The sequence below is a fragment of the Rutidosis leptorrhynchoides genome, chromosome 2, assembly GCF_046630445.1.
Source record: "Rutidosis leptorrhynchoides isolate AG116_Rl617_1_P2 chromosome 2, CSIRO_AGI_Rlap_v1, whole genome shotgun sequence".
NCBI classification, from domain to species: Eukaryota; Viridiplantae; Streptophyta; class Magnoliopsida; order Asterales; family Asteraceae; genus Rutidosis; species Rutidosis leptorrhynchoides.
Genome location: NC_092334.1, coordinates 662,501,483 through 662,512,001, shown reverse-complemented (window position 1 = coordinate 662,512,001; position 10,519 = coordinate 662,501,483). Strand labels below are relative to the sequence as shown.

General features: G+C 39.1%; 1 protein-coding gene and 1 pseudogene across 1 annotated transcript; both read left to right on the top strand.

Moving 5' to 3' along the window:
- Positions 1-1,748: 1,748 nt before the first annotated feature.
- On the top strand, positions 1,749-2,591 carry LOC139893869 (cell division cycle 20.2, cofactor of APC complex-like; annotated as a pseudogene).
- A 6,296-nt stretch (positions 2,592-8,887) lies between these two features.
- On the top strand, positions 8,888-9,907 carry LOC139890215 (protein BPS1, chloroplastic-like). Its single transcript, XM_071873111.1, has one exon. The coding sequence runs from the start codon at positions 8,888-8,890 to the stop codon at positions 9,905-9,907; it is 1,020 nt and encodes a 339-aa protein (XP_071729212.1).
- Positions 9,908-10,519: the final 612 nt, after the last annotated feature.

The following is a 10,519-nucleotide window of genomic DNA, read 5'->3' as shown; positions in this document are numbered from 1 at the left end:
TAAATTTTTAACCGCCTTTAAATTTTCGTACGACTTGGGATATGTTTAACCGACATAACCATTAAACACGGAATAATTTTACGAACCAAACACAACAAGTTATATCCGAAACGGAGTCCCGACGCGGAGCGAGGGCTACTCTACTAGTTATTAATTAATTATTAAGTTAAGTTTAATTATAAATTTAGATTAATAATTAATAATAAATATTGTGACATCACTTGAATTAACAAACATAAAGACACGTCACCACACCACTCACCAGGAATTGTGAAATTAACCACAATGATGTCATCCTTATCACCAAATTATATATAAGTAAGATTAGTTGTATGTACTCCGCGTGAAAAAAAAAAAAAAAAAAAAAAAAAAAACGCGGACCATTAAACTCATAACGGATATATAATACTCCATATATAAACCCCTAAACAATCTTCATCTTCTCCAAGTAATTACACATCACAATCGTCGTCTCAATATTTACGATTCTTGCGATTCTTACAACCAAGGATCTCATTCATTACATACGCTCCTCAATTTCTTATATTTCTTATTATTAATATTAGTACTTTTGTGATTTCTGTTTATATAATTTGTATATTTTGTTTACTACTAACACTATGGATGCAGGATCTGTAAAAACCTCTTCTGCCTCCAAGTCACAATCACGATTCTCGCTTAAGGAACAATTCCTTCAAAGACGCAATTCTCGCGAAAATGTAAACCCTAATTTCCATCAATTTAGGGCTTTTTTCAATTAATTGTTGAATTGTTACTGAATTAGGGTTTATTGTTTGATATGTTGATTAATTGTTGAATTGATTTCAATTAACTGTTTTGCAGTTGGATAGATTCATACCTAATAGATCAGCTATGGATTTCAATTTCGCTCATTACATGTTAACAACACCTGTTAAAAAGGGGATCGAAAACTCCATGAATATCTCTCCGTTTGGGGAAGCATACAGGAAGCATTTGGTAGATTGCTTCAACATGAACAGAACTAGGATTCTTGCTTTCAAGAACAAGCCTCCAATACCTACTGAAGCAATCACAACTTACTCTACTTCGCCAGTCCAGCACTATAAAACCCGAAAAGCCCGTAGATACATCCCGCAGGTAATCATCAACAATTCGTCGTTATTGATTAAGTTTTTATCTATCTTGTTGTCGGTCTCTATTCATTCCTTATCAGTACGTGCTTTTACAAGATTATTAATATGGTTCAAATTTGTATTCAACCCCTAAAGTACTCAGTTGTGGTTTCCTTACAAGATTAAAATACAAATTAGTTGCAAGATTTATGTGTGTTATTAGATTCAGTTATTATTGCCTGCTTGTTTCAATCCTTAAGGTTTCTTGTTGTTTATGCTGCCTGTGTTGTGTAGACTTCGGAAAAAGTATTGGATGCACCTGACATTGTTGATGATTACTGCTTGAATCTATTGGATTGGGGAAGCGGCAATGTTGTTGCAATTGCTCTCAGAAACCATGTGTATCTATGGGATGCTACAAACGCTACTACCTCATTACTGGTGACCATAGATGATGAAAGTGGTCCAGTGACAAGTGTCAAATGGGCACCGGATGGCACCCACATCTCTGTCGGCTTAGACAATTCTGATGTCCATCTATTCAATTCTACCTCTAACCGATTGGTAATTATCCCCTTATCCTTGTTTTCCCATAACCATAATGCAATGCAATGTTATGTTTTGTTTAATAATATTTCATTTGAAACAGTTAAGAAGGTTGAAAGGCGGTCACGAGTCTCGAGTTGGAGCATTGGATTGGAACAACCATATTCTCACAACCGGAGGAATGGATGGCCGGATTATAAATAACGATGTTAGAATAAGATCACACATAGTCCAAACGTACTCTGGCCACCTCCAAGAAGTTTGCGGGTTGAAATGGTCAGCTTCGGGTCAACAACTAGCCAGTGGTGGAACAGACAATCTTGTTCACATATGGGACAGAAGATCTGTTAATGGGCCTGGCCCAACTTATTATCTTCACAGGCTCGATGATCACTCTGCAGCAGTTAAAGCACTTGCTTGGTGTCCGTTTCAGGCTAATCTTCTTGCTTCAGGCACTTATGATGATGACAAGTGTATCAAGTTTTGGAACACACACACTGGTGCCTGTTTGAACTCGGTTGAACTGGGTCACAAGTATGTGGACTTTTATGGAACAATAACGAGCGTGAGCTGCTGAGCTCACACGGGTCCACACTGAATCAGCTGACATTATGGAAGTACCCAGCGATGGTCGAGATGGCTGAGCTTACTGGTCATACTTCAAATGTTCTCGTCATGGCGCAGGTATAGTCAAAAGTCAAACAGTTTGTGTATAGTTGTGTATAGTCAACAGGCAAACACGGGTTACTAATGATTATGATAATAACAATATGTTTGCAGAGCCCAGATGGATGTACAGTTGCGTCTGCAGCAAGAGACGAGACGTTGAGGTTTTGGAATGTTTTTGGGCATCCTGCTAAAGCTGCTGCACCACCTAAAGCCTACCCTCAGCCGTTTGCTCACGTAAACCTTATACGTTAATCAATTCTTGACAACTACATTCACCTATAGACTGAACACTGAAGTTGTTGATACAAGTGAAGAAATTTGTTAATCCATCTCTTAAAGAGATTATATGTTGTAAAAATCGTACCTTGACTTGATATAGTGGAAGACAAGTCCAAAAGCTCTTGTGATTTCATCGACGGGTAAGTAATGTCAAAAACACTAAAGATACACTAACATGCGTTAATAATATATAAAACATATATGTAGATTTTTTGGTATTTTCTGCTTTCTAACCCGCTATAACTCTGCAACGGCTGCATTTGTTCCCGAATTCAGAGATGAAATTGTTCAATCGATAAAATAGTACTTGTGAGTTTATTACTTTCTGAATTTCGTAGTTTTGCTTATACCAGTAGGTGAAATTGTTGAGTTAAAAATTATTAACTTCGTTTGTTGTGTTAGGGAACCAGGGAAGAATGTGGAATGTTATGGAACTATTGTTAACGAGCATGAGCTGCTGCTGAGCTCACATGGGTGGGTCCACACAAAACCAGTTGACCTTACGGGAATTACCCATCGATGGTCAAGATGGCCGAAGCTTACTGATCATACTCGTAGTATTATCCTAAGATAGAAGATGATGAGTAATGTAGAGATTAATGATCGAGGCCAAACAAGAATTAAAACACAAAGTAATTGGAACACTGATAATAAAAAGCCGCTGCTTTTATTCACGAGATGATAATGAAAAAACATAAAAACTGATCACAATGGCCAACAAATGCCTTATTTAAACACATATAACAGATAAGGATAACAACTAAAATTAAAATTCAAATAACTAAATAAGTTAGAGTCCAACTCTGACCCTAACTGCAGCAGCCAGTGATTTTATCTCATGTTTCCAGCAACCACGTGATATTTCCTCATGTTACCAACTCAATATTGAAGCCCAACAATGGGCCCAAATAATGTTTCTCTAAAGTACTCCAGCAGCCCAACTTGTTTCCTTGATCTCTTATAATAAACTTGAGCCCATTTATTTTGTGAAACATGTAACACCCTAGGCAAATCCCACATCGCCCACAGACATGAGTGATCATGGGATTATAAGGTAATACCCACGCTTAAATGACACAACGCGTTTTGGGACCACATGCAGAGCAGATGTGCGAGTACGCTGCAATTAAGCGTGCTCGGGCAAGAGCACTACCAGGATGGGTGACCTCCTGGGAAAGTGCTTCTCGTGTGTGGTCGCCAAGAAAAAGCCGTGCGCCTGCGGGCAAAGCGGACAATATTGTGGTCATGTTAAGCTGGGGTGTTACAGAATGGTATCAGAGCCACTCATGTGCCGTTGGGGGTGGTGGGGCAAACCTCATCGAGGACGATGAGTCCCTAAGGGGGGTGAATGCAACACCCTAGGCAAATCCCACATCGCCCACATACATGAGTGATCATGGGATTATAAGGTAATACCCACGCTTAAATGACACAACGCGTTTTGGGACCACATGCAGAGCAGATGTGCGAGTACGCTGCAATTAAGCGTGCTCGGGCAAGAGCACTACCAGGATGGGTGACCTTCTGGGAAAGTGCTTCTCGTGTGTGGTCGCCAAGAAAAAGCCGTGCGCCTGCGGGCAAAGCGGACAATATTGTGGTCATGTTAAGCTGGGGTGTTACAAATGTAACACCCTAGGCAAATCCCACATCGCCCACAGACATGAGTGATCATGGGATTATAAGGTAATACCCACGCTTAAATGACACAACGCGTTTTGGGATCACAGGCTGAGTAGAAGTGCGAGTACGTTGTGGTTAAGCGTGCTCGGGCGAGAGCACTACCGGGATGGGTGACCTCCTGGGAAAGTGCTTCTCGTGTGTGGTCGCCAAGAAAAAGCCGTGCGCCTGCGGGCAAAGCGGACAATATTGTGGTCATGTTAAGCTGGGGTGTTACAAAACACCCTCTAGCTGTAATCCTACATCATCCCCCCCCACCCCCCCCCCCCCTCGAAAGGACTCGACCTCGAGTCAAGATCCGACTCGTCATCACTTAAGTAGGGAGAAAGATCTGCGATATCGAAGGTGGCAGATACCTTGGAATGACCCGGCAATGCAATTTTATAAGCACTGTCGTTTAACTTCTTAACAACCCGAAAAGGACCATCAACTCGTGGTTGTAGCTTACCAACCCGACCACCCGGAAATCGTTCCGTGCACACATTAATCCACACAAGGTCACATTCACGAAATACTACCTTCCTACGACGTTTAACACCATGTTGCTTGTATGTGTGATGCTTGGTAGGGATTCGTCGATGCACCTGCTCGATTGGATCAGCAAGCTCGCTGCCTACTTGAGATGCATCCTGTACAGCAGGTTTCAGTAGCGCACACTCAGCTTTGTTCAAAATGAGTGCTGTTTCTGTACCTGGCTCACGACGAGAGTCGAGTGGAGCAAGGGTAATATTAACCCCGTCTTTTACAAAGCTATACGTATTCCTAAACCCGTCATGCTTTGTTTTCCGATCATATTGCCATGGTCGCCCAAGGAGGAGATGGCACGCATCCATGGGAATGACTTCACCCCACACCTCATCTTTATATAACTTCCCGATCGAAAATTGAACTAAACATCTTTTCGTCACTTTGATATGATTTCCCTTTTTGAGCCAAGTTAGTTGATATGGCTCGGGGTGATCTTCGGCGACAAGAGCTAATTTATTGACCATTTCCGTGGAAACAGCGTTCTCACAACTTCCACCATCTATGATCATTGTGCATACCTTTCCTTTTGACGTCGCTTTAGTTCGGAAAATGTTGTGGCGTAGCCACGATTGCTCGTCAGTAGGAGCCTGATCTATTTTCAAAGCTCGACGAATAAGCAGAGATTCCCATTGATCCGGGTAAATTATTTCCTCCTGCTCGTTGTCGGTATCATACTGAGGTTCATCATGCTCATCACAATAAGCCACGGGTCGGGAGTTCGGGCAGTCCCTGGAATAGTGACCGAACCCTTGGCAATTGAAGCACTTTGGGCCTCTTTTGCTACTGCCCGAAACTTGTGGTATCACCTGCTGTTCAGTTAGGGTTTTTTCAGGAGCTACAGCCCCAACCTTAGGTGTCAATGTTGTGGCGTTTCTTGCGAAAGGCAACTTCCCCTTTTCCTTTTGTTGCTTTTCGACTTTAATTTCAAGCAGACACACATCGCCATATGTCCAGTAAGGCTGTAAAGACACTATGTCAGCGATGTTAGCATTCAACGCGCTCAAAAATCGAGCGATTGTCTGCTCCTCTTCCTCTTGAACATCACAACGCAAACGAGCATGATCAAACTCTTGGATGAGCTCTTCAACACTCATACTTTTCTGCCGTAAGTTATGATATTCCAAGTATGCTTCTTGTTTATAACTTTCTGGAAGAAACTTAGAACGCAAAAGTCTCTTCATTTTATCCCATGTCGTCACCTTAGATTTTCGGGCGTACGCCCTATGCTTACAAACATTGTCCCACCACAAAGAGGCATGTTTGCGTAGTTTAATCGCAACAAGCTTTACTTTGAGGTGTTCGGGGATGTCTTTGAGGTCGAACACACGTTCGACGGTACTCAACCAATCAAGAAAATCGTCCGGTTGCATAGTTCCCGTAAATTTCGGGATCTCCACCTTCATGCCCAAGCTACACAAAGGGTCATCATACCCTCTACGGTTACCTCGTGGAACTTGGTCAGCGAATGGGTTGCCCTCATCCCAAGTATCACGCGATCGCTCAGAACTACGATCATCAGAAAACTGACGGTTGTTTAGTTCCAACTCTGCGATTCTTCTTTGCAGGCGTTCGATTTCCACAAATGGATCAGGGTCATTGATCCTAACCGATCGGTAAGCACCACGACGAGCTGATTGTTCGGCCATCCTGGACTCCTGATACCACTTAATGTAGAGATTAATGATCGAGGCCAAACAAGAATTAAAACACAAAGTAATTGGAACACTGATAATAAAAAGCCGCTGCTTTTATTCACGAGATGATAATGAAAAAACATAAAAACTGATCACAATGGCCAACAAATGCCTTATTTAAACACATATAACAGATAAGGATAACAACTAAATTTAAAATTCAAATAACTAGATAAGTTAGAGTCCAACTCTGACCCTAACAACTAAATTTAAAATTCAAATAACTAAATAAGTTAGAGTCCAACTCTGACCCTAACTGCAGCAGCCAGTGATTTTATCTCATGTTTCCAGCAACCACGTGATATTTCCTCATGTTACCAACTCAATATTGAAGCCCAACAATGGGCCCAAATAATGTTTCTCCAAAGTACTCGAGCAGCCCAACTTGTTTCCTTGATCTCTTATAATAAACTTGAGCCCATTTATTTTGTGAAACACCCTCTAGCTGTAATCCTACATCAATGAGATTTCGTACTCCTGTCCATGAGTTGGCTAATAAGTAAACTGCACGAAAATTATAACTTGAACTAAACAGTAGCATCATATGCTGTTTGACGAAACACAAACTAAAGCAGCAACATTTGCATATGAATCTGCAGCAGCATACTCGTAGAGTCGTAGTATTATCACGAAAACAGCACAGGTTACGGGTATTTTGATTCTAAGTTTCACAGTAGGTTAAGGTACACTCCTGGATTTGGTGAGCCATGTGTGCCAATCCAGATTCTTTCCTCTTGTATGATTTTCGATAAACACTTAGATTAATTATTACTCGTATTATTTAGTGCATTTCTATTTTTTTAAACAATTCTAGGTACTTTTTTTGGGTAGGAATTGTACTATTTTTTTTGTACTTAACAATGAAAGTTTTTTTTATTATTATTAATTTTGCATTTAATTCATTTTATTAATGATTTAAAAATAAATATACTATTATTTTATTTTTAATTACTTCACTTTTATAAACTTTAAAGTGATTCATTCATCGAGCTCTTAGGTTTAGGTTTACAAGTAACACCCAACTTTCTTTGTTAGATTAACCACTTTCATTTTAGCAAGTTGTATGTGACAAAATCATCATTGTCTATTTAAAAGGATAATAAATAATAATGGAGGCGTGAAGCATCAAAGCATCCATGTTTGACGTTGACGGTTGACCCATAAACCATCAAAAAAGCCGGGATATATGGTACTTCTCTACTAACCAAATACCTAAACATAGTATATAAAACAAGCGTGCGGAATCCATCAAAAGATACGACCGTATACAGGTTGTTAGTATATGACGTCGGATTCATTTTCTTTGAATTTGAAAAACGGATGATACGGAAATATCAAAAATAGTTTAAAACAGTAATTTGTTAAGACGTTTTTAAGAATAAATGAGTTTAATACTAAATTGAACACATTGAATTTAAGAACAGAATTAATTAAAACGTCTTTTACTTTTACAAGTGTACATGTATTCGTGATGAGTGATGTAACTGTACTGGGTTTATAAAAATTGTGAACTTTTTTTGCGAATATTTGTAGCTTTATGATTTATAAAAATGATTGCATAGGCAAAATACTTCATGGACAAACTTTATTGTTTCAAAAAAATATGTTTATCGGCAAGGACATGGAACCAAGGGATCATTTGAGCCCGTTAAGAATGGATTTTGATTCAATTATTTGAAAAATCCTCACCTAGTGGGAATCGAACCCTCACCTCCCCTAAGAGAGAGAGAGTCATTCGCCACTAGGCTATTGACCCATTTTTATGGACAAACTTTATTATTGTATCAAAAGGTAGACGCTAAGACTGTTTCCAACCCAGCGTCACTTTATCCCCGTCATCCCACATGGCAAGCTGTTTGACGCCCTTGACGCCCCTAACGCGGCGTCAAAATATGACGCCCGGGGCGTCAGTCGGAAATTTCGCTGGTGTGTCACTATTTTTTCAGCCAATCAGATTTTTTCAAGTTTTTTTTTTATATTATTAATTAATATATTTTATACCCAACTACCAATAATATTTTACCACATCACCTATTCACAAATTTAACCCTCAAATTTAACACTCCCCTTTATTTAACTTCATCTCTTGACCTTGACACATCATAAAAAAGTACATCACTTGCCTTTGACGTCACCGCCACGGTTAGAAACAGTCTAAACAATGGGCAGTTCAGTCAATTCACAGTTCTCTTTTCTTCTACACCACCGTATATTTTTTCAACCAACTTAATATATAATTTTAAATAACTCATAGTGTATAAAATTAATTCAGATTCAGATTGAATTTAACAACCAAACCCTAGAAACCAAAACTAACGAAACAATTATCTAAATTAATAATCAACCGGAAAACTTGCCGTTTCCGGCGACTTCATTTCATCCGTTTTTTAACATTACGCCATGTTTCTCGTAGAGAAAGCTACTATAACTTCACATTTCAAATCAATCACCAAGAAACCATCACTTATCCCTAAATCATACCAACAAGCTTCTAGATCCTTCGATGAACAAGTAATTTTTCATCTCAAAACCCTAGCTCCAGCTACCGATTCGTCATTTATCAGTTTATCATGGATGTCGAAGGCCGTTGCGTTTTTATCAACGATTCATGCCGAATCACTGGATCAGATTTCGAGTTTAAGATCTGAATCCGAATGTTTTCAGGTTTTGTATATGGATTACAGTATAAAACTACTAGATCTATGCAATTTGATTTCATCAGCCGTTCAACAATTAACCGAACGTCGTATGTTGATGAATCTAAGCCTCCGGTTGATGAATTCCTCCGGTCAGATTACTTCCGGCCAAATACCGGTGCCGGAGAAACTGATAAAAGCGAAGGACGCGCTCATCAGATCCGTACGTCATAGTGAAGAGACTACACCGGAAAAATATCAACGCGCTAAGGATCTGATCGGAGAATTGATTTCCGGCATCAATAGTTTTCCGATCGTTAAGGTAACTAACGGAAGAGATCTGATCAAACGAACGTTACACGGTCTAGGTATTTTGACAGTATTTATATCTAGCGTATTGGTGTGTATAGTGTATGGACAGTCAGATCTGGTTGAATACCGAGTTCCGGCCGAGTTTTTGTGGTCTGACTCGGTCAACAACGTTCAGAAGCAAATGTTTAACCTGATAAAGTCAAAGTCAAAATTGTTGGAGCTTGAAGATACGGCTAGCCGAGTGGTACCTTTTTGTGATTTACTCGATGAAGCTTCCGTCTTGGACGGTGACGGCGGCGAAGAGCGCCGCGTTAGATTTGTAAACGGCGTTAGAGAGTTTGGAAAAGTTGTGACGAAATATTCAAACGGTGTAGATGAGTTGACTAACGGAGTTAACGGTTTGTTTAGCAGTGTGTTGAAAACGCGTAACGGTGTATTAGACGGCGTTAGGAAGGGTGTGTGGTTGGTGTGATGTGAATTTGGAGTGACGTGTGGGGTTGTTTATACTAAATTCAAAGATATAGTTTTTTCTTTCATCTTATTTTGTGTCACGTTGTTGTGCCGAAAGGCTAAAGCCGTAGAGAATTTGGTGATAATTAAATTCAAAGATATAACAATATATGATAATGATGATGATATGATTAACGAATTCAAGATTTAAGTGCTTTTCTCTTTTATCTTAGGGTAAAATTCATAAAAAGTAACATATTTTTCCATTTTTCCTATTTTACGTAATCTATTTCGTTTTACTACAAAAAAGGAGTCTTTTTTCAAAAGTTAACCAAATAAAGGGGTTAAGCAAATAAAGAGGTGTCGTTAACTTTTTTCGTTAAATGACAATGTGACATTCTACATCATCAGTTTTATCATGTGGATTGCTTATATGTATATATTTCTGAATTCCATATCATTAGTTTAAAAACTCAATTATTTCTTTTTTCCAAAAGAAAAAGGAAAAAAAAAGAAACAAAATTAATACGAAGATACACTAATTCAAAGACAATCCGTTTACATAAACTCAATTCCATTCACAAACTCAATTCTTTATACAAACATAATCTCAATTCCATTTAAAAACATAATA